This window comes from Trachurus japonicus, chromosome 7, assembly GCF_045865225.1.
Source record: "Trachurus japonicus isolate A0001 chromosome 7, Traja_1.0".
NCBI lineage: Eukaryota > Metazoa > Chordata > Actinopteri > Carangiformes > Carangidae > Trachurus > Trachurus japonicus.
In genome coordinates, this window is record NC_140913.1 from 5,124,947 (window position 1) to 5,149,816 (window position 24,870).

At 42.1% G+C, this 24,870-nt stretch overlaps 1 protein-coding gene across 2 annotated transcripts in view; it reads left to right on the top strand.

Moving 5' to 3' along the window:
- commd7 (COMM domain containing 7) overlaps positions 1-24,870 on the top strand; it is a 432,536-nt gene that overhangs the window by 2,600 nt on the left and 405,066 nt on the right. For both annotated transcript variants that reach the window (XM_085780883.1, XM_085780884.1), the window contains exons 4-9: positions 5,741-5,797; positions 5,927-5,964; positions 6,145-6,235; positions 8,003-8,052; positions 8,142-8,190; positions 12,372-12,453. In XM_085780883.1, the coding sequence (XP_085637009.1) occupies positions 5,741-5,797; positions 5,927-5,964; positions 6,145-6,235; positions 8,003-8,052; positions 8,142-8,190; positions 12,372-12,448 (362 nt within the window). In that variant the 3' untranslated portion in view covers positions 12,449-12,453. The remainder of the gene's footprint in view (positions 1-5,740; positions 5,798-5,926; positions 5,965-6,144; positions 6,236-8,002; positions 8,053-8,141; positions 8,191-12,371; positions 12,454-24,870) is intronic.

Here is a 24,870-nt window from a genome sequence, read left to right on the forward strand (position 1 = left end):
AAAATTCAGAGTGAAACATGTTATGGCGCTTTTCCACTACACTTTCACAGCACGGAACGGCACGGCACGGCTCGGCTCGGTAAAGGTGCTTTTCCACTACAGCTGAGTTCTCTAGTATCTCCTCAGCGGGGGCGGGGCCGGCACGGGGGCGATCGCGGGGCCGCATTGTCCGTCTCTCTTTTTTCGATCCGCTCGTCAGCTCCAAACTCACTCGTCTGCACCTCCTTACCAGACCACAGTGTGGTTTTACACACAGCAACATTTAACTCAGGTGAAGGAATAACTACAGTGTTGATACAGATCAGCTGGCGCTGTTGCCACTGTGTTTTTGAAATTTCCGGGTTTGATTCTCATGTCGGACGTCGCGCTCGCACCGACGCTCTGTCCAATCAGCAGAAGGCAGTCGGCTGACGTCACGTTATAGTATCGCTTCAGATCGCTTGGAACGAGGGCCGAGGAGGTACTAAAAATGGTACCTGGTACCAGGTACTAGGGCGCCATGCCGTGCCGCACCAGTGGAAAAGCGCCATTAGTCTGAAGCCCTGCTGTTAAAGCAAAGCAAAGTTACTGGTACTGGTGCTCTGGTTGAGAAGGGCATTGTCTGCTACTTGTGTCGTCCCCAGAAAAGCAGAGTAGCATGTGAATTTGTTGCCGTTGCCCAGTCAGCTAATGCCCAGTGTCCCTGCTCCTCTCACCCACACACAGCGCCCTGTGCTGGGCTGCACGGCCGGCCAGCCTCCCCTGCTGAGCTGCAGCGAGCTCTGGAGAAAGCTCTAAAGCTCCCGGCAACGGTAACGTTACCGGCAATGATGACGACGGGGGCAACAGTCCAGTCGGCACCGTTGCCGCTACTGGTGCCGTTGCCGCCACCTTTTCCAGTGCTAAAGCTCTTTGGAGCTCAGAGCTGTAGGCTGGAGACAGGGCCTGTCCCAATATGCACACTCGATCACACTTACCCCCAATTCCAATCCGCCCCCTAAAGACTCAGGCCCTGAACCCTCACTGACTAAAGTGACGTCAGTGTGAGAGTCTGTGAGGGTCCAGATGCTGTAAACATGAATGGAACAGCACTTACCCACTCTCACGACACGTTACCTTGACAACAAAACGTTGTTGACTCCGGTCTTGGACCGATAATTTACGTACTTTCAACGTGCACAAGGTGTGTGAGGGGGACGGACTCAAAACAAAATGTTCCCGGATCAGATCTGATCAAATCATCATCAATAATCACAAACTGCACGTTAATACTGACAGTAAACTTACTCTTTTCTTTTTTCTTTCTTTCTTTATTTTGGTTGTTGCTCCTGTCCATTAACAATAACGAGAGCAGCGGAGCTCTCTCTGTCCACGTGTGTTAATTTACTTTTTTTTCGCGTTCCGACGGCATCTCATGTGTTTGACTTCACAACGCTATGAACTGTGGGTAATTCCCCTATAGTGGGGCGGATTAGCTCAATATTTTACACCAATCGTTCACTTTGTGATAAAAGCATGAAATTTGGTAGATGTGTTGGTGAATATGTTTCAAACAAATCTGGATATTGGGCCACCTCAAAAGCGCCCCCTAGTGGCCGTGGCAGCCATTTGTTATGCGAATAAATGAATGATGAATATAAACTGCCCTTTTAATAATACCAACTGGTGATATATTGTATATTGTTGGAAAGCCTGATTAGTCACCTTTACAACGAGGTACAGCTTGTAACGATCGTGCATTCATGGAAGGAGCAACGGGGCTAAACGTGTGGGTAGCGCACCCCAAAAATGTGCATCCCCTGTGGGGCGGATTAGCTCAATAAATCACAAGAATTGTTTATTTTGTGACAGAAGCACAACATTTGGTGGAGGTGTTGTTGGATACATTTTTGAAACATGGTTTTTAAGGACCCTTAAGATGTCTACTTAAGATTTTTGCTTGTTGCCCGGGTCAACTAATGTCCCATGGGAGTTTTTTCGGTGGCCATTTTGAATTTATGTCTGCACGAATGGCGAAAAGGCCAATTTTCATAACTCCTAAACCAGACATCATACAAAGACAAATGAACACACTTTTTCTGATAATTATGACACTATAATATATAGTTGGTATTATTAAAAGGGCAGTTTTTATTCATCATTCATTTATTCGCATAACAAATGGCTGCCACGGCCACTAGGGGGCGCTTTTGAGGTGGCCCAATATCCAGATTTGTCTGAAACATATTCACCAACACATCCACCAAATTTCATGCTTTTATCACAAAGTGAACGATTGTTCAGCTAATCCGCCCCACTACTACCCAAAGTCAGCATCGGTGCTGACTTACGGTAAGGGGGCAGTAAGGGCTCATTCACTGACTCACTCAGTACGTTTACATGCAGAGCTTAATCGAGCTATGCTCAAAATTCGATTTTGGCTCAAGTCGGACTTCTGTCCTTGTCTCAATATACATGCAACTGAGAAAATCGAATAACTGACGGGGTCCGCCCCCTCATGCGGCATCACCCGTTGTTTCAGCAGGTTAATACGCCTCCTGTCCTGTTGATTTTTCTGTCACCTCGTAAAAACTGAATATAAACAACTTAGTAAGCTTAATAATAAATTCTCAACTGCAGTTCCCGACCAGACGCGTCAGTCTGGGCTGGATGCGCGGAGAATAAGATACGGGCTTCCTTTTTTCCCCTCCCTCTCTCTCTCTCTCTCTCTCTCTCTCTCTCTTTTTTTTTTTTTTTTAATAAAACACTCTTGCTGGTCGCGCTGTGTGAAATGCATCGAATCGGCGCTGACGTTGGGTTTTTTTCTTTACTTTGCGGGATTCAGGCGGCTTCTCTGCTCCACTTAGTGCCGTCTCTACTGTTGTGGAGCATGCGCACATGCATTGTCCAGTTATACTCCGACTAAGGTGTATACATGACGGAGAAAATCGAATTCCAATCGCATTATCTGGGTGTCTTAATCGGAGTTCTCAACTCCGATTTCAGTCGGACTAAGGTGTTTACATGCACTTCAGTTGTCCAGTTATAGTCGGATTAAGGCAATAATTCGTTTTTTTCAAGTGTCATGTAAACGTACTGAGTGACTTGATGATCTGACAATGGAACAGCCCTCACACACTCACGGACTTCCCGTGAACGCGCCTCTAAGTCAGTGAGTCCGTGAGGGGTCGGATTGGAATTGGGCCTTTCACACTTGGGCACTTGGCGTGCGCGTTCATGGGCTTAGTGTCAGTGCGCAAGTGTGTCCCATTTCTCCAACGACCAAAGTGCAGCGCGATTGATTTGCACTTTACCCTCACTTAAAGGGATAGTTCACCCTAGAATGATATTTCGCTCATTATCTACTCACCCTCATGTGGACTAAGGGCTGGAAGAAGTTTCAGAGTCCTCCGTCCCTTCTCTGAGTTACAGGGGGTCTTGGTGTAGCAGTGCATGTCCATATAACGGTTGTAAAGGGACACCAGAGCTCTTCGTAAAAAAACACACACAAAAAAACATCCAAATACCTCCATGCTGCTCGTATGTAATGTCCGTCTTGTGCTGAAGCCCCAAATTGCGTAATTGTCCCGAAAAAAATTAAATAAGTCTATATTTTAAGCTTGTTTGTAGCGGAAGCTTCTCAAAGCTCCTCTTCCTGGTCCGTCCAAATCTCGCGTGATTTGCGCCGGCGTCAGTGCGGTTACTGCGAATCACGCGAGATTTGGACGGACCAGGAAGAGGAGCTTTGAGAAGCTTCCGCTACAAACAAGCTTAAAATATAGACTTATTTAATTTTTTTCGGGACAATTACGCAATTTGGGGCTTCAGCACAAGACGGACATTACATACGAGCAGCATGGAGGTATTTGGATGTTTTTTTGTGTGTGTTTTTTTACGAAGAGCTCTGGTGTCCCTTTACAACCGTTATATGGACATGCACTGCTACGCTGAGACCCCCTGTAACTCAGAGAAGGGACGGAGGACTCTCAAACTTCTTCCAGCCCTTAGTCCACATGAGGGTGAGTAGATAATGAGCGAAATATCATTCTAGGGTGAACTATCCCTTTAAGGTAAGACCGCATCCGAGCGGTATTTGGCCAAGTATAAATCCCACAATGCACCATGGTGATGTCCGCCGTCACCGGGAGCCACAAGCCTCGTTTAGGAAATGCGATTGAATTTATTTCAATAAAATGAAATTAACTTTCTATCTCATAATTATGACTTCACAATGTCGTATTTTATATTCATCATGTCTGTTTTTCATGTCATGTTTTTATTTTATTTTTTTCGTTGTTCTTGTTTGTATTATTTACTTACGGACTTGGGCTTACACATTTATGATTTGAATCTTGCGCATAGAGACACTTTTGGAATAGACGAGACTGTGATCCAGCAGCACTGTTTATTAAAACTGTTGCTGTGCTGTGCCGTGCCGTGCCGTGCCGTGCCGTGCTGTGTGTGTGTGTGTGTGTGTGTGTCGTAGTTGTGCTACTGTGCGCAATGGCACAGGCTGCACTGTCAAGTATGTCCCGATTGCTTTTAAATATCCCCCAATGTGCTTGGCCACTTAATCCATGCTTGCACACTATATGCAAATGTACGTTCCGTCGGCAAAACATCACCAAGGTGTGTGCGTACCCAAGCGCACTGAGCCAAGTGTGGAAGAATGGGACAGGCCCACAGTCAAAATAACTTGTGTGTTTACTTCCTGTCTCTTCGTCTATGAAAACTCCCAGCACGTTAACAACAACACTGGTGACAGTGGTGACAGTGGTCGACCTAGTGGTCGGAGTCGTACATGCAACATACATCACAGTGGGAAAATTATAGAAATTTAAAAAATTAAAAATTCGAGCATTACATGGGCAGCGGGCCAAAAATAATCGGTTGGCCCGCTGGCCCCAATTTTCCAGTTCCTGTATGGGTTCTCTCCTGGTTCTGCAGCTTCCTCCCAAAGTCCAGACACATCCACACTAGCTTGATTTGCCTCAAAATTGCTTATAGGTGTGAATGTGAGTGTGTTCATCTCTTCCAGCAGTATCGCAAATGGATGGATGTCATGCTGATTGTGTATCTTCTTGCCTATTTGATTTATGTTTGGACTGTTCAATTGTTTTAGGAAATGTAATTATTCTTTTAGGGTTTTGTGTATACAGATTTCTGCATATTGAAGCTGAAATTGTATTGTGTACATTGTGACTGGGCCCCTATCCACAAACCTGTTAAGCTCATTGGGTTGTGATATTATCATATTGTATTTAAATCTTATTGCATTACATGACTGACATGGGTGAATGACTTTCCCCACCCGCATAAAAAACGCAAGCAGTTCTTAATGTAGACCATCAGAGCTCTTGTTGTTTCCACATTGAACCTTTATAGCAGCTACACCATAAGCTCTGAGCCTACACAGTCACATAAAGCTTGAGTACACACTATTGGCTCTTGATGCTGATGTTTGCTGTGACTTACTCCTCCGCTATAGCCAGTAGACATATTAACAGTATATCCTACAACAATAGGAATAAAAGAAAAAAACATAAACATACAAAATTGGGCAAGAAGTGCATTTTCTTTCTTTTCTCATCGGTGCAACCTGACTACAGTACATCAGCTCTCTGTGAGGTCACACGGATCTGAACGTACACACAGTGCTAATTCAGAAATTTCCCACGACCTTGACACCTGTGAAAGTTCAGCTTTGAGTTGAGAGAAGAAAGCTGCAGCTACAGGGACGTTTCCATCTGAGTGACACTTATTCCCCCTGTCTCCTCCTCAGGAGCCCTGAAGAAAAACCTGACAGCCGAGCAGATCAAAGAAGACCTCGTGACGTTAGGTAGTCATCCCGTCTCCTCAACTGATAACATCATACTTACGTAAACCTGGGGGTTAAGTATGGCTCCTGGATAGTGTTCTCTCATGACGCTGTATCATTTTACTTTTTTACATCTGCTTGTTTCCTCAGGACTGAACGAAGACAAGGCGGCTCACTTCTCACAGCAGGTAATTAATGTCAGGTTGTCAGAATCGATAAAAATCAAATATCCAACGCAGATGTTCATCATTTACAACATGACGATCACTTAGTAGATAAGCTGGTTTCTTTCTCTCTTTTTAAATAGCATCCAGAAATCATTCTATAACAACAGGAGTCATTCTGACATTTTCAGTGGTATTTTTCAGTGGGGGGAGCACTATGCAGCGCTGTCCAGACTCGCTGTGAGGCAGACTCTGATGGTCAACCAGCTGGTCGACATGGAGTGGAAGTTTGGAGGTACAAACCACATCAGATTTAGCTTTTTGAAATTATAGGTTGGCTGTAAGTTTATTTCTGTGCACGCTGTGAGGGCTGCAGCTCTCCCTGCTCTCATGAAAACGAGTCTCTCTAGTCTAATGTACTCATTAGCATATGTTATGTTAGGTCCTCTAATGCACTGCGGAGTCTCATTTAGATGATGGGTCTCTATCAGACAGTGTTGTTTATTCATTGGGATCTAATGGCTTGTGAAGACATACAGGTGATAGAGATGCTAATAGAGCCAGGCAGGAGAGTCATTAGTGTCATATTAAACAATCGTTGAACTGATGTTCATAATGTGCTCCAGCTTATTGGCCTGAGCTGTGCCCAACTGTTTTTAGATGTACTACAAAAAAAACCTCCAGTCACCCAGATGGGGTGTGTCTAACCAGTATGAGTTTTCCATATTTTACAAAACACATTTAAACTGATCATGTGAATAATTTATGAACCTAAATAAACATATTTTTAAGAAAGAGTCATGATGACCAAGTAGGTTTATTTCACTCACAATGTTGATTTAACATCACAGTGTTAAAACCAAAACATACAAAGAATATGCAACAGAGAAAATAAGAATTAAGTAGAGAAAAAGAGTAATAATTACAACAGAGTAGAGGAATGTATAGAAATTTAAATTAAGAGGAACTAAGCAGGATTTTCCTGTGGCTCTGCTACATTTTTACCTTAATTAAAACCTCCGGAGTAATTGTGATAGTGAGAATGGAGGCTCTCTGTCTTCACCTGGCGTCTCATGGCTGAAAATCAACCTTGCAACATCAGTGTAGTTACTCGGTCGCCGCCCCGGTGTCCCAGCTCTCGTCTCTGTGCACCACGACACAAACGCGCTCCGTAACCCGCAATCTTTTGTTTATGACAGATAAGACTACACAAACATATACGTTGTAACATTGTATATGTTATATAACGTTATCCACCGCTCCATGTATTGATTTTTCATCGGCTTCGTTAAAAACAAATGCACATGGCCAGGTGGCGGGTTAGCAAAACAGAGGAAAAGTGTCCTCTTTAAGTCATAATTCCGAAAATAAAGTCATTGTGCATTTTGGAGTTTGTTTGACCAGACCTGAGGCCAGTCACTGCTGAACTTGTGATTTTTGGCAGCCTGAAGGTGTTTTCTAGCATGCTAAGGTTGGGTGTGGAAAAACATGAATACAACTTAGTATTGGGATATTCTGTGTGGCAATATTGTGTCAGCACGGGAACACCAAGTATCAACCTTTTACCATGTAAAATGAAAATATGAAAACTTAAGCACTGGAACACTAATTGTTTCTGTCTACTTCACAGACTGAGAACTTGATCTTATTAGATGAAAGGCCATAAATCCCAATGTATGAGTGCAACACATGTTTAAAGCGTCAGTAATACTGTATTGTGATAATATTGCATCAAAGGGCCTGTGGTGATTCCCAGCCCGAGCTAACACCCTCAAAGCAAATCAGTTATTCTAACATAATATTAATAATAATAATCTTATTAAAAACAGTAGATACCTAGAGACCACTGGGCCTTAATAAAAGTAGCAATACATTAAAGGAACCAAAGACCAGGCTGACAGGCCATGTACAAACACTCATATCCAACACACACACACATTAGTAACCAGCTAGAGTGGTGTGTGTGTCTGCTGTTCTGGGATGTGACCGTTACCTCAAAGACAGATGAACGTCCCTGTGTCTGACTGAGTTGTTGTTTTGTGATGTGTTCTCTGACCCACAGTGACGGTGGGCACCAGTGAGATTCAGAAAGTCGGCAACATCTTTCTGCAGGTCAGTGTAGCAAGAAATAATGCTTTATGCTTCTTATTTACACACACACATGTGCACACACAGTGACAAATCTCTTTGTCCTGCTGCAGTTGAAGCTGGTGGTCAGACGGGGAAATTCCACTGAGAACGTCTACATGGGTGAGTGAGTTTGTGTTTGTGTGTACTGATAAAATCAGCACTGACGACATTTCAGGTCCAATAAAATACAGACAGACTGTCAGATCCATGTGGGTGCAGCAGTGTGATGAATAATAACACACGTGCATGAAGCTCAAGAGCTTCTACTCCTCTTAGAAATATTGAATTTAATTCTGCCCCCCCCCACCTCCATCTACCACTGTGTTGCTTGAAGGGAGATGTGTGTAATCAGCAGGAATGCTCAGCCTGCAGAAGCAGTGGAGCGGATATATATCTTGTGATGGAAACTATAATTTTCTTTCACATTCTGCTGCTGCCACTCCTGTTTCCACTTTTGGAAAAGTTTTTTTTTTCAAATGTAGTTTTTCAGTGCTGGAGAGCCAGCTGCACAGTTGTATAAACATGCACACAGATGAGATGAAATGGACCATGAGATACCTGAGGTGTGGCTGAAACTGCACAAATGACAGATAAAACGCAGATAAAATGTTTATTATTGACAGAAGGAAGCTTATTTTTAACTCAAGTTTCAATAGACAACTTGTTTATTTCTCTAAGGTGGTGGATAGATTTGCATAGAAGCTGGAAGGAAAACTGTTCACAGCAAACAGCGGATTAAAAAAGATCAGAAGGGAAAGTAAGCATTGAACACGTCAACATTTTTAGTAATTTTCAGTAAATGTATTTCGAATGGGGCAATTGACATGAAATTTTCACCAGATGTCGGTAACAACCTAAGTAATCCACACATACAAAGAAATCCGGAGTAATTGTGATAGTGAACTACATGACTTGTGACTTCTTACGAGTGAGAATGGAGGCTCTCTGCCTTCCACCTGGCGTCTCATGGCTGAAAATCAACCTGGTGCCTTTATTGATACATGGCTAATCTATTAAAAACGTGCCTACGCGTTTCAGCCAAACTGGCCTTCGTCAGGGCAAGGGTGAAGGATACACGTCATAACATCGTATGTGTTATATAACGTTATCCACCACTCCATAGATTGATTTTTCGTCGGCTTCGTTAAAAACAAATGCACATGGCCAGGTGGAGGGTTAGCAAAACAGAGGAAAAGCGTCCAGACTTGCATAGTTCCTCTTTAAGTCATAATTCTGAAAATAAAGTCATTGTGCATTATGGAGTTTGTCTGGTCTCAAAACATATACAGCTCTGGGAAAAATTTAAAAACCACTCCCAAAATGATCAGTTTCTCTGGTTTTACTATTTAACTTTTACTATTTAAATTTTTTTGTTTTATTCTATCAACTACCGACAACACCAAAATATTGTCATTTAGTGCTTTTATTGGCTAATGACTAAACTAATCTAAATAACAAAATATCAAGTCTTTTCAGACCTTGAATAATAATAATAATGCAAAGAAAACATGTTCATATTTATTCCTAAAGAACACAGCAAGAATATTTTAACTCAGGAAAAGTGTATAAATCAGTTTTTGTGGGATAATGTCAATGTTTAATCCCAGCAGTGGTTTTTATAATCTTCCTATAAAACCAGATGTGGTTCAGGTGATGACCTCATCAGTGTCTCATTAAGGAGAATGAATTTTGTTTGTGTTGGTGTTTAAAAAAGAAAAGAATGACTGTCATACATGTAGAGATGCTTTTAAGAAACATTTGTGAACGTGGTCTCTTGTTTTTTTCCAGAGCTGTATGTTGATAACTGAAATTCTGTGTAATAAAGTGAAATGACACGGGGAATAAGTATTAAACACATGAAGGAAAGGAGGAGGAGCAGAAAGCATCTGGAATCTGTCGGTGTTTGGAAAGTCCTCCTGTCTCCTATCAGCGCTCATTAATATCAGCTGCTTTAGTCCTGATTAAAGGTTTCTCATCACCAAGGAGTCACACAAGAAGCATCTCATGATGGGTCAAAGCAAAGAGCTCCATCAAGACCTTAACAACCTTATGTTGTCCTTCTGAGTCAAAACGAAACTCAGAAGAGTTGTCCAAGAGCCAAGGAGCACTCTGAGAGCTTTACACTGAGTCAGCACTGTGAGTCAGCAGCTCAGCTTAGTATAAAGAGTAATGCACTCAACCACCATGGCCTCTGCACGCTCACCATAGAAGAATGTTGACGTATTCGTACTTATTTTCCCCGCTGTCTTGGGTCAACACCACTGACCCACTGTCAGAGAGCTTCATTAGGTGGTTTCTTCATCCTCATCCTCAGCTCATGTGAAGCTCTTCACTTTCTTCAAGGCAAATCCACTTCCAGACACATTTTCCATTGAAAGAGCTGCAAAACACATCAAAAAGCTTGTTGTGATGATGCAGGGTGTGTGCGTCGTTGGTTAAAGGTCCAGTGTGTAATAATTGGCAGGGTTTATTGGCAAAATCTGACTATACTACCCATGAGTATATTAGTATAATTGTATAATCACTATAAAATAAAATTTGTTTGGTTTTCGTAACCTTATAATTCTTCTTTTATATCTACATATAGCAAGGGTCTTGCTTTAGAGAGTGTTGCCATCTTGCGCCGCCATGTTTGTACGGCAGCCCGAACTGAATGTAATAAAACTTTGTCTCTTACAGTGTAGTTAGTTTATTCTGACTCAGTAATGGACATTGCTAAGGCAAGGTCTTTGGCAGGCTTCTGCCACTACACCCATTGACATAAAAGAGTCCTATTTTATTAGCCAACTCTGCCAGACAGTTACTATTGCAGAAAACACACAACAAAGCCAAATTATTTTTAGGTGCTAAATAATATTTGTTTGGACACAAACTGTTAACTGATAACTAGAACTTTGGCCGACTCTTCTTCTTCTTTCTTTTTTTTAGCTAGCCTATGTCAGTCAACTCATGGGGGCTGTCAACACGTGCACACTTCCACTCGTGCCTTCAGCCATACTATTTCACAGCAAAGTGTTACATGAGGGGATCACACTTATGCTGTGCACTCCCTGTGATAGAAAGTCAGAATCTGAATGCTGTCAACGGTTTCCCCCCCCCTTTTACACACTGGACCTTTAAAGGACAATTCCGGGCAAATTCAATTCGGGGGTGTATTTTCCTAAAGTATATTTGTTGGCGTTTTTGCCTTTATTTGATAGCACACAGTATAGATAGACAGGAAAGGGGGAGGCAGAGAGAGGGGGAATGACATGCAGGAAAGGTCTGCCCGACGCGGGACTCGAACCGGGGACGCCTGCGTTGAGGCCTGTAGCCTCTACATTGGGCGGCCGCTTTAACCACTGCGCCACGCGCCACGCACCACCCCACGGGGGTGTATTTTCCTAACATTTTAGGTCTAAAAGAAGGAATCTGAAGATTTTCAGTTTAATTGCTCCTGTTTTGCGGTAGTTGTGTCTGTCCCCGCATCGCCACGGCAGCGATGAATGGGAGCGGACGTAAGTTCCGCTGCTTAGGCTGTGTCAGATGGCAACTCAAACATGCACCAAGAAGTTTATTTACTTCAAGCCAGCCGACATGTTTGTAAAACTAGATCTAATTCAAAGTCTCATGGAGTCTCGCGCGAGACCCAAGTTGACGCTCGGTGTGTTCAGGTGCAGTCGGAGCTCCCGTTTGTGTCATAAACACAGGAATATCAACTCTTTACTTGCTTGAAGTAAACATTTTTTTCCACAGACAGCATCAGGTGGCTACTCAAACATGCGGCGAGAATTTTTTATTACTTGAAGCAAGTAAAGAGTTGATATTCCTGTGTTTATGACACAAACGGTAGCTTTCCCACTGCACCTGAACACACCAAGCACGGCAACTTGGGTCTCGCGCGAGACTGCGGGAGACTTTGAATTAGATCTAGTTTTACAAACATGTCGGCTTGCTTGAAGTAAATAAACTTCTTGGTGCATGTTTGAGTAGCCATCTGACGCTGTCTGTGGAAAAAAATTGCGGCTTTGAGGGATGTAAACAGCCTAAGCAGCGGAACTTGCGTCCGCTCCCATTCATCGCTGCCGTGGCGATGCGGGGACAGACACAACTACCGCAAAACAGGAGCAATTAAACTGAAAATCTTCAGATTCCTTCTTTTAGACCTAAAATGTTAGGAAAATACACCCCGAGTTGAATTTGCCCGGAATTGTCCTTTAAGTCAGAGTGTCAATCAGTTTTTATCGACTGTGTCTTCTGCAGTGAAGTGGAGATCCATTCACCTCAGTGTGTTTCCTGTTTTCTTCCCTTGTCTCTTCCAGAGTTGACCCTCCCTCAGTTTTACAACTTCCTGCACGAGATGGAGAGGGCCAAGGCCAGCATGGAGTGTTTCAGCTGAGCTGAGTGTGTGTGCCTGTGTGTGATCCACTGTGAGAGAATGTGTGTTGTAATATGAAATGTGTCAAACTGTGTGTGTGTGTGTGTGTGTGTGCGTGTGCGTCTCATTGACTGAAACTGAGCACAAAAACAAGTCCTGTTATTTTCTGCCAGAAATTTATACTCTTTACTCAATAAAGAGAAAAAGAAACAAACACTCTTTCTGTGTGTATGTGTGTGCGTGCGCGTGTGTCTTTGATTTATGTGGGAATAAAGCAACACTCCAGTCATTGAATTTCTTCCTCTGGTGTAAGCACAGGAAGTGTTGTTTGCCAACCAAGATGTGAATGACTCCTTGAGTTTGGTGGCTGTTCTGTCCTCATCTGTCTGAAGAGAAATCCACACAAACTGTAAAATGATGAGAGAAAGTCAATCCAACCTTATCTGGACGTGTTTGATCAGTTCCTATTGTTTCATGGCTTGAGTCATCATATGATTACAGTGAGAGGAATACTGTGATTCTGTAAGTTAGTATACAGAGGTGTGCAGGGGGATAGAATGCACAAGGCCACAGGAGAGAGAGGAAGCCGGGTTAATAATGTGTATTACAGTTTTTCCCCAATTGCTAAAACACACTTCTTGAAACTTCCACTCATTTTCTCAAAACCTTAAACACAAATCCAAAACATCAAACTACACCCACAATACCCCAGACTTTTCCATCAAAGTTAAACTATCATCTCAAAACCAGTTCTCCTGTGTTCAAAACCAAACACTGTTCAGATCATACACACAGCAAGTAAAAACATATTCACCACAGAGCATTCATAAAATAATTTACGATGCAGCATTCAGGGCATGTTATTATTTATTTAACAGAAAATATTTATTATTTATTTATTGTAAATGCATTAAGCAAAAAAATTAAAAATTAAATATACATTAAAAAAACTAAAAGAAAAAGATCTAAATGAAAAGCATATTACTGCACAGTCACTGAGATTCGGCCAGAGGACCCCACACTGTGTTTCTGTCCATTGTAGAGCAGTGGCGTGCACAGACTTTTTGAAGGCCAGGGGCGAAAAGAAAAAAAAAAAGGGGCACATACAGCATGTCCTCACCTAGCTCACATTTTGGCTCCTAAGAGGGCACTTTAGCACATGTTTTTCAACAATTGGGCCCTGAACTGACTTTTCTCCTGCCCCATTGGTCTGATTACATCTTTAGAAATATGTGTGTTCACTTTTGAGTTGTATGTAAAAGATGCCAGCTGTGTTGGAGTTGTGTTCACATTTTGCTGCAAGTGTAGCACTAAATGTGGTCAGTGACTGAGAACGTGTTTAAGGTTTTTGCAAAAAAGAGCGGATGAGTTTTGCAAATTCTGTCAAAATACCTGAACATTATTTAAGGTTTGGTCAAAAGCCAAAAAAAAAATAGTTTAGGCCACTGAGAATTTGGTTCGGTGAATGGGTTTTAGTGTTTTAGTAACTGAGAAAAACTGTAGTTGGACGTGGCTGTGCTGTGTATAGATGCAGCAACAGGTCACTGTGAGCTGACACAATGCAGAGAAGCTAATGAGGGAGAAATGTGATCCGTCTTCCTGTGTCCTGTCCTGTTGGTACACGTGCCGTGGTGTTGTGGATCAGCTGGAGGGCCCACAGGGACGTGTCGGGGCAGGGTGATTTTAAGGAGCAGCAATTAGCAGTTATAACAGAGGTAAGACAGACAAAATGAAAGCATCGATGCCACACACTGATACATATAAACCCCGTGGGGCAGACCTCAGGAGGACGAACCACCCGGCTGTACGTGTGTGTACTAGTCCTCGTCATTCCTCATCTCTGCTCCGAAGAGATACAGTCACACTTCACTGAGAGGTGTTGGACCAGAGTTCTGACTGACTGACTGAATGATTATCAGGAATTTGTTCAGCCAATTTCATAGCAGTCTAGACTACATCCCAACATATCTGGTTTAAAATTTGATTGCATTGGCTTGCAAAAAGTATCTGCCTAAGAAAATACATGGCAGTGCTATGAAGGCAACATTTTGGCTCTGCAAAGAAGCGCCAAAATAGAAAGGGTTCATCCTCTGGGGAGCAAGATTCATATAAAATACAGGAAATGTGCTGTTCTCAGACATTAAAGGTCCAATATATGACACTTTTCTGGTATTTTATTTCCATTTTGAAGAGCAATGAGAAGATAAAAGAACCAAAAAACAGCTTTCTTAGTGTAATACATCTTCTGTCTTCTCTCTTCTGATTGGCTCACCGTTGTCTGGGTGGTCTGTAAGAGCACCTCTGGTGACCGCTTTGTTGTGACATCACAAAGTTACAGAAGTCCTGACGACAGTTTCTGAATACAGTCTTCCCCCTTATGTGTTCCCTATAGGAACCACAAACCTGTCATACATTAGTTTACGATCATAAACGTTGTAGTCTAAATAATGTTGTCAATCTCAGTAGCTGTGTTTACATGCGCAAATTTTCTTAATCAGATTAAAAATTTGAGGGATCAGAAAATCCGAATCCACTGTTTACATGGGCGCAAAATCAAATAATCCGATCATAACGTGCGTACACATGCACCGAGCTTTATTCAGAATAACAGCATTTTGACATGCGCAGAGCTGTCTTTTTCCCTAAAACAACAGCAGAAGAAGAGTTGTACTTCCTGTACTACTGTAAACAAACCAATAAACGCGGAAGTGGCTCAATTTATCCCATTCAGTAGCCTACTCAAAATGGGCCTGCGCCAGATTTTAAGAGCTGTTGCTGTACTCCTATATCGTTATTAAGCAGACTCAGCAACGTGTATTACTGTTCCTGCCATTGATAAATCTCACCGAACCCATGAAAAGTGCGGATGTGAACACGCCATATCCCGCACTCTATACACCCAAACACAACCATATGGTCAATGCAAAACAGCACGTGCATATTAATTAGCCATGTGCGCTCTGGAAATTTGGGGAACTACGTCAGTGGAAGACGGTGAAGACAACGGAGAGAGAGCGGGGAAAGAAGCGGGATTACTCTGAAAGCGAGATACACGGCAATATCGGGTCGGTAGGCTACTACTCGCTCTCTTTTTTCTCTCCTCTCATCAGCTCCAAACTCACTCGTCCACCTCGTTACCTCAGGTGACAGAATAACAAGTCTCAGTAGATCCGTGTGCGCTGCTGCCAGGGTGTTTTTAAACTTAGCGGGTTTGATTCCTGTCGGACGTCACACTGGAGTGTGTAAAAGCAAAAATGAATAGGCTAAATAAATAAGAACCGAGTAGAACTGTGTAGACAGCCGTGTCGCGCTAGTGGGAAAGGATGTAATGATCGGAATAAGTGTTTACATGGACCTCGTTCGGAATAACGATCGGTATAAACCACCCCTCTCGATCCGAACAGAATTTCTTTCGGATCGAGCCAAATCCGATCAGAATCTTCCAATTGACGTGTTTACATGACACATTTTTATTCGGATCAGCCCTTTATTCCGAATATTTGTGTCCATGTAAACGCACCTAGTGACAGTTCCATGTAATTTAGCACCACTGTGTTCTTAGGTATATGAGCTCAATGAGCTAAAATCCACATGCAGTTTGCAGCCAAGAGCCTAAAGCTGCTCATCTCAACTTTATGACCTCAGCGAGTGATCTGCCCCCAAACCACTCTGTAATTCCTCAAACGTAATTTTTCTTAATTACCGGCAAGATCAGGCGTATAACTCGTCTTCCTCGTGGCGTCCGTGACCCCAGACTTGATTTCACCAACACCTCTTCTTCCCCTCAGGAGATCTTGTATCTGCTCAGACATCCTGTCATTTTCTAACCTTCACAGCCAACACTGTGTCTAACACATCCTCCCATACCCTGACTAGTGTGTCCTCATTAAAACACACTATTTTAAACATACTGTACATGTATGCTGTACATCAGAGTTCCTTTCACCCTCATGAATGTAAAACACACTTTCACATGTTGACTGCCCACACTGCTCACCACATCCCAATTCATTTATCTATGTTTGCTTTATTTATTTATATAGAGATACTCTTATATGATTTTCCGTATGTATTTATATTCATTCTTAAAGGGATGGTTCAACATTTTGGCAAATTGGCCCATTGCCATAATCGCTACAGTTTTAGGAGTAGGTTCGTTACCTTTAAATTGTCGGTGCAAGCTATTTTTAGAATGGCAGGGCAGAGCCAAAAATGTTGAACTATCCCTTTAATTCTTATACATACGTAGGTGTTTTCAAAGTTGTATGTTTTATGTACTTTATATTTTTATTTTTTACATTAGTATTTTAAGTTTGAAGTTTCAATACTTTATATCGGCATGTCGATTGGAATTTGTTCCAGTGGGCTTCTTACGCACTGACAAGAAACATTCACTCACATCACAGATAAAACATCACAAGATAAACATGAAGTAGGATAAAACCCACTTGACACTTAAAAAAAAAAAAAAAAAGTTTAGGTATAAAAGGGTTAATTTGAATAGATCAAATAAAACAAAATTTTAAAATGTAGGGCATAAAAACAAAAAAAACCCCCAAAAATGTCTTTGTCTCTAAACCCAACAAGCTACAATAACCCTTTGTTTTCCACAGCCCCCCGCCCCCATTGTAGCTTGAACATATGGTAAACACTGTGTCTCATTTCCTCATCCGGTCATAAACGAACACAGACTGTCTTCCTGAAACACATCCCAAAGCCTGTTGCCATGTAAACCTATGGTAAACACCACATATCTAACAGCCCTCTCACCCATGGGTCACTCAGTACGTCTACATGCAGAGCTTAATCGAGCTATGCTCAAAATTCGATTTTGGCGTCAAGTCGGACTTCTGTCCTTGTCTCAATATACATGCAACTGAGAAAACCGAATAACTGACGGGGTCCGCCCCCGCATGCGGCGTCACCCGTTGCTTCAGCGGGTTAATACGCCCGGCCTGTCCTGTTGACTTTTCTGTCACCTCGTAAAAAAACAACTTATAAGCTTAACTAGAAAAAGCATTTCCAAGAATGGAAATGGTGTGAATGCTGAAAGCAGCTGAACGCTGTTGCAGAATTAGCAAACAGCGCAAGCAGTGATCACCATACAAATGTTTGACCGAGGTAGGAATTGAACCCACAACCTCATGGTCAGAAGACTTTGACTTTGCCTCTAGGCCACAGTGTACACACAGTTGCAAAGACTGTTGTCTGTTGATGAGCTGCACTCTGTCTCACTCTGAAGTTAACGAGCCCAAAGCTGCACCTGTTGGAAACACACTGTGTCAACACCAAGAAAGCTTGAGAGTCAAGCTTGAATGACTTACAATGAAAATTTCTGTGAATTTCAGGCTGAGAGCAGCAGTGTCAACATGAAGCAAGTTATCAGAAGTCAACAGAGGACGACTGGGAAAATAATTCACTATAATTGTTGTTGAGGCAAGATTAGAACCAGCAACCTTCAGATCTCCAGCCCAGCAAGCTAACCACTAGGCTACAGACACAGACACTATGTGAGGGGCAAAGAAAACCTTTAATAAGAGGATCACTGGCTTCTGCTTAAAAAAAAAAAGTAAGGAAAGTGCAGAAATTAGCCACACCAAGTAAGAAGAGGACTTTTTTGTGACCTGTGACTATTTTTTGGTGAATTAAAATGAATTAAAAAGCACTTAACAGCAAGTTACAAAGTTGAGCTCCTTCTCCTGCTGCTGTGAAAAAAATGCATTGGGCTGAATGAGAGCAGAGAGCTCCCTGGCTGCATTTAAAAAATATTTTAAATTATTATCTAAGTCTCTTTGCATTTTTGACCAGAATTTTAGCCAGAAGACAAGTGTGGCTACAAAACTGGAGAAAATAATTTGTCTAGAGTTTAATTTGTGGCCATGCTGACAGTTTAGCCAGAAAAACTCTAGAATGTTTTTTTGCCTCTCTCCACTCTGGCACCACTCTAGCTCTGCTCGTTAGACACAACACACACCCATTATAAAGCTGAAAAAAATCTGAAAAAGTTAAATATTTGAAAAAGTATAAAAAGTATGAAAAATTTGAATTCATCCGATAAAGTCCAGAAAAAGCTGGACGTTTTGATATATGAATTGTTGAAATAGCACAAAGTATGAAGGACTAGAAGAAGACCGTAAAAAGGCGGAAGAAAATGGCCGAACAGAAGAACAATAGTGTGAATGCTTTCAGCATTCACACTAATAATAAATTCTCAACTGCAGTACCCGACCAGACGCGCCAGTCTGGGCTGGATGTGCACTGAGAATAGGATACGGCTTCCTTTCTCTCAGTACGTTTACATGCAGAGCTTAATTGAGCTATGCTCAAAATTCGATTTTGGCGTCAAGTCGGACTTCTGTCCTTGTCTCAATATACATGCAACTGAACAAACCGAATAACTGACGGGGTCCGCCCCCTCATGCGGCGTCACCCGTTGTTTCAGCGGGTTAATACGCCCCCCTGTCCTGTTGACTTTTCTGTCACCTAGTAAAAAACTGAATATAAACAACTTATAAGCTTAATAATAAATTCTCAACTGCAGTTCCCGACCAGACGCGCCAGTCTGGGCTGGATTCGCGCTGAGAATAGGATACGGGCTTCCTTTCTCTCTATCTCTATCTCTATCTCTATCTCTATCTCTCTCTCTTTTTTTTTTTTTTTAATAAAACACTCTTGCTGGTCGCGCTGTGTGAAATGCATTGAATCGGCGCTGATGTTGGGTTTTTTTCTTTACTTTGCGGGATTCAGGTGGCTTCTCTGCTCCACTTTGTGCCGTCTCTACGGTTGTGGAGCATGCGCACATGCATTGTCCAGTTATACTCCGACTAAGGTGTATACATGACGGAGAAAATCGAATTCCAATCGCATTATCTGGGTGTCTTAATCGGAGTTCTCAACTCCGATTTCAGTCGGACTAAGGTGTTTACATGCACTTCAATTGTCCAGTTATAGTCGGATTAAGGCAATAATTCGTTTTTTTCAAGTGTCATGTAAACGTACTGTCTCTCTCTCTCTCTCTCTCTCTCTCTCTCTTTTTTTTAAATAAAACACTCTTGCTGGTTGCGCTGTGTGAAATGCATTGAATCGGCGCTTTTGTTGGGTTTTTAGGGTCCGGGCAGCTAAGCTGCCGGGACACTATTGTATTCCTAGGAATTCTTCTTCTTCTTTCTTCTTCTTCCAAGGAAGTCATACTTCCCATGGGCGAAAACTCACCAAACTTTGCACAACGGTTCAGTCCCATGCCAGATTCACTCAACTCCAAGGACATGTGCCCCCCCCTCCTAGGGGGGGCACAATAAGCTTTTAAATTTAAAAACTTTAAAAATTCCTACCATACCAACGGTAGATGCTACAGTGTTGAAACTTCACCACAATGTAGCCTCAATACTGCTGAAACTTTTGTCCACTTAAACTTATTACAAATTATGAAGTCCATCACTCTGTTTTTTTCAATAACTGTAAAACTTTTAAAATGTATCTCCTCCCACAATTTTTGCTCAATTGACACCAAACTTGCTACAGAGCATCTCCAGACCGTCCTCCACAAAACTTGTTTCTCGGATTTTTGATCAAGCAAAAATTGAGCCTACAGTGCATGGAAACGTTTGACTGTAAACATATACCATCAAATTCTTGATAAATACATTTTCAATCTTCCTGAACAAAAATGACAATATTATGGTTGATGAAGTTTAGCAAATATCAGAATTTTATCTCAAAAACTGAATTTTTGAGAACATTTTGAATTCTGCTCTCATGGGAACAACTGCAGTCAATGTGAGTGTGGAATTTATAAACATCATATTTTCTCTTATGAAGCAAAACACTTATCATTAAAAACAAATCACCAACATTTCCATGCTGTCAAGATGCAATTTATGTATTATCAGATTTTTGTTTAGATGACTGAATTTCTGAAATTTTGACCATTTCATCACAACAGCTGCCCGGGCACTGGCTCACCTGAGTGGATAAATGAAGCTACACAGCAGGTCACACTACCAGCTAATTAGCTCAGTGAGTTAAGAGCTGGTTCTTGGTGTCAGAGATTGTGAGTTTGAGACCCAGTGAGGGTGATGATGATGATGATGATGACAGTTGAAAAGGCAGATGTCCTCAAGCTTTTTTGCTGTCTAAATGCAATTTATGTATTAACAGATTTTTGTTTAGATAACAGAAATCTGCGTTCACAACAGCTGCCCAGACACTGACTCCCTGAGTCTATTTGAGAAGACACACACCATGTCTCACTTCCAGATAATTAGCTCAGCGAGTTAAGCGCTGGTTCTTGGTGTCAGAGGTTGTGAGTTCGAGGTCCAGCCAGCGTGATGATGATGATGACAGATCAAAATGTCAAATGTCCTCAACACGAAACACAAGACAATTGTCCTAATGGTGGCATCACAGCAAGCTTCTAAATTTAAAAATCCAAATAGCTTGGACTGGACCATGTGCGAAGGCGCCTAACATCTTAGACTCATAGTAGATGTTTGACAAATACATATCATTATTTTACCTCAAAAACTGATTTTTCTTTTTCTGCCTACACGACAGTGAATGGCTTACTCAATTTGTGAAGCCACTGTTGAACTGCCATTTGTCAATTAGCTCAGTGCGATAGACAACGGTCTTTGGTTCCCGAGGTTGTGGGTTCAATCCTCAACTGATGCAAATTGGACATTATAAGGACAACTGTCTTGTCTTCCTATTCTCCTGTTTGTTGCTCAGAATTGCCTAAATTTGCCCAAAAGTAGCCCGGACCCGACCCATCGCTGCGCAGCAGCTATAATTTTCTTTACTTTGCCGGGTTTGGGCGGCTTCTCTGCTCCACTTTGTGCCGTCTCTACTGTTGTGGAGCATGCGCACATGCATTGTCCAGTTATACTCCGACTAAGGTGTATACATGACGGAGAAAATCGAATTCCAATCGCATTATCTGGGTGTCTTAATCGGAGTTCTCAACTCCGATTTCAGTCGGACTAAGGTGTTTACATGCACTTCAGTTGTCCAGTTATAGTCGGATTAAGGCAATAATTCGTTTTTTTCAAGTGTCATGTAAACGTACTGACTGACTCCTGTATCACCTCTCTACATCTCTCTATCTCTACAATCTGCTCTCTTTTTCCCAGACCAGCCACACACAAGGAGCAAAAGGCAGAACTGCACATTCAACATAGTCAGTTTTTGCTGCGTCAATCTTCCATGTCTTTTTTTTTTTTTTTTTTTTCCAAAATTGAGCTACACAATAGAATCTCTCCACCCTCAGTAAACCTGTCAGAGTCCCCCCTGTGCTGCCTGCCAAGAATCTGTAAGCCTGGAGGGTTAGGGATCCCTCATGTTTTATATACTAGAACAGTCATTCAGACTCCTTGTGGATCTCTACCCCCCACCCCTCACTTCCCTGTGTTGGGTTTTACTCTATCCTCAACTGCTCCTCACCTCTGCTCACCGTGGAGATGGAGAAGAAAAAATAGAACTCAAGTGAAATATGTTTATTTGACAGCGATAGAAAATCACTCAGTTTGGTTCTTCGTCTTAACAAACATGTTCTCCTCCTGTCCTTGACACCCAGTGAGGAAGAGCTTGTATCTTGCTGCATGATATCATCCACTCTGGAGAAGTAAATATCTTCTGTGCTCCTCTCAATTATTGAATTTCAGTTAATTATTAAAATAAACAGGTCAAAGGCCATGGTGGCCTCATACAATCTGATTTTGGCCTTGTGAGCACCACATCTTGACAGCAACTCCCTGAGGGACTTCCTTCACATTTTGTAGGCTACTAATGTCCACTGAGACTTAAGGACAAACTGATTTCAGTGGTCAAATGTTAAAGTCAGTGTGACCTCATAAAACACTTTTTTTTAGCCATAACTCAAGACTTAACACAAGGCAGACACCCACAACACACGCACACACAGCACCAATGTGGCTTAGTGTGGTCAGTGAGTTTACTCCTCTGGGGAAACCCCTCTGCATGAGCTGACATAATGAGTGTGATTTCGTTTGTGTGGCTCCACAGATCACACACAGTGTTTTAGTATTCACTTTTGGTTTCAGAGAAGATTTTTTTTTTTCAACTTTTTTTTATTGATTTTCCTCATTTTGAACATAAAACATATCAGACACTACAGACACCATACACATTTACACATAGACATTTACATAAAAAGGTCATTTAAGTTGTATTAACTTATGTATCTCAAAATGAAAAATAGACAGATGAAGGGGATTGGAGATTTGTTGTTTATAACAAACACACAACCCCTGCTGTGTTAAATATGTTACACCTCATTCATGTGTGGATCTACACGTGGCCACCTACCTCTTGTGTGCGATTCTGCTTTAGTTGTGGTCTGACGTGAACTGCCAGTGCCCACACATCCAGGTTACCTCGCTACCTTTAACTTTGTGTCTCAGCTGCTTCTGTCAGCACTCACTCTCTGCTGGTGTTATCTTGTCACCAGGCCTTCTGCTCTTCCGCCAAGCGTGAATCTGAAAAAAATGTCATCTGAGAAATTCAAAGTCTTCAAACGGTAATTTTGCAATTGGAAACTGTGTGTGTGTGTGTGTGTGTGTGTGTGTGTTTTACCGTTGGACCTACAGAGGGAAGAGGAAGTTTATCAGGGTAAACTCCAGTAGCTCACAGCTGTCAAACGATGCCATTGTGTTCTTGTGTGTGTTCATAAGACAGTTTTATCATTTTAAAGCTTTTCTATATTTATGGTACATATAAGTCCACAGTCAGGATGTAAGGCGAGCAAGGCCGTAAACATGGAGTCAACATTGGGGGGGACCAAATCTCTTTCTATATATGTACCTTCCGGACTATAAGCTGCTACTTTTTTCCCCGCCCCGGTGTCCCAGCTCTCGTCTCTGCACACCGCACACAAACGCAATCCGTTACCCGTAATCTTTTGTTTATGACGGTTAAGACTACACAAACACACACACCGTAACATCGTATATGTTATGTAACGCTATCCACCGCTCCATTTATTGATTTTTTTCCGGCTGCAAGTGGACTTGCATAGTACTGTCTTCCTGTGTAAATATCTCATGTTACAACATGAAAACCTGAGGCTTATATTCAAGTGCGGCCTATATGTATTTTCTTTTAAAATTTAGCTGGTGCGGCTTATTCAGGTGCGCTCTATCCGGAAAATTCGGTAAATTCGCTAACACATGGAATACTTTTTTATTTTTTATTTATTTTTTAATCAGCTAGCTATATATTGGGGGGGGGGGGGCATTTTGAGCATATCTGAATATTGGGGGGGGGGGTGGATATGTCCCCCCCAATATATATGGTAATTACGGCTTTGAAAGAGAGGCTGTGTGCATGTGTGTGTGTGCATTAACCCATAACTTTTGCCCCTGACAGAGACAGTGCTGGGTGGTCTTCCTCCAGGTTTTGCATAGGATGCCTGTGTGTCTGTGCATGTGCAGGCACTTGTGCATCTCCGTGTGTGTGTCCAGGTGCAGAACGGTAAACCTCAGAGATCCCTTCAGAGGTCGTGAGTTCGGGGGGTCGAGGGTCAGAATTTTTTGCCAAATGCAGCAGGAAAACTGAGGATTGTGTCCAGACATGTTTTACTGGCTGAGGTAGTAAAGTGTGAGTTTCTCCAGAGGTAACAGAGCTGTCATCATCATCGTCATCACTAAGCAACACCTTTAAAACCCTAACCATCATCATCATCATCATAGTCTCTTGCTGAGAGAGAGGCCTTCCTCTCCTGCAGCACCAGAGCCCTATAACCAGTTTGGATGCAGCACCTGCAGATTGAAGTGTACATCTGACTCCCAGATAAGATGAGGAAACCCCACTCCCACTCCCACTCCCACCCCTCTACATCAGTTCCCTGTTTCAGCCTGGATCTGCTCCCTGTTGTTTCTGGGTAGGACACATGACATTCTTCAGGCAAATAACACAGTTTATTGTTTCTTTTATTCAAATATATAGTTTTTATACATTGTATTCTTTATTCTGTAGCCTATGCCTTTGATGATACACGGAAAATAATGAAATCCCCAGTTTGGGCCTCCAAGAAAGAATGACGACTCAGGCAGCTGCTACAGTACGACCAGCCCTGTTAATAGTTACACCTTTACAGCATATACAGCGTAGGATTTAATATTTCATACCTCTGTCACACCATTTTAAAGTGTTAGATTATTGCAAATTAATATCTAATAAACTTTCATTTGAGATAATAACAGAATGTTACAAGACAGAGTTGCTTTCGAGGCAAATGCAGAGACTGCTTGCTGAAAAACTGCCCCGATGGGAACGCTCATCAGCGGTTTTGCATGAATTTACCTCTAAAACAACTCTGTCTCGTAAACTAGCTTCTTTTCTTTTTTTTCTTTCTTTTTGTTTGTTTGTTTTATTCTCTGCGGCCAACCCCCCACTTGTTTTCAGTCTCAAGCCATCAAGGCAGGCAT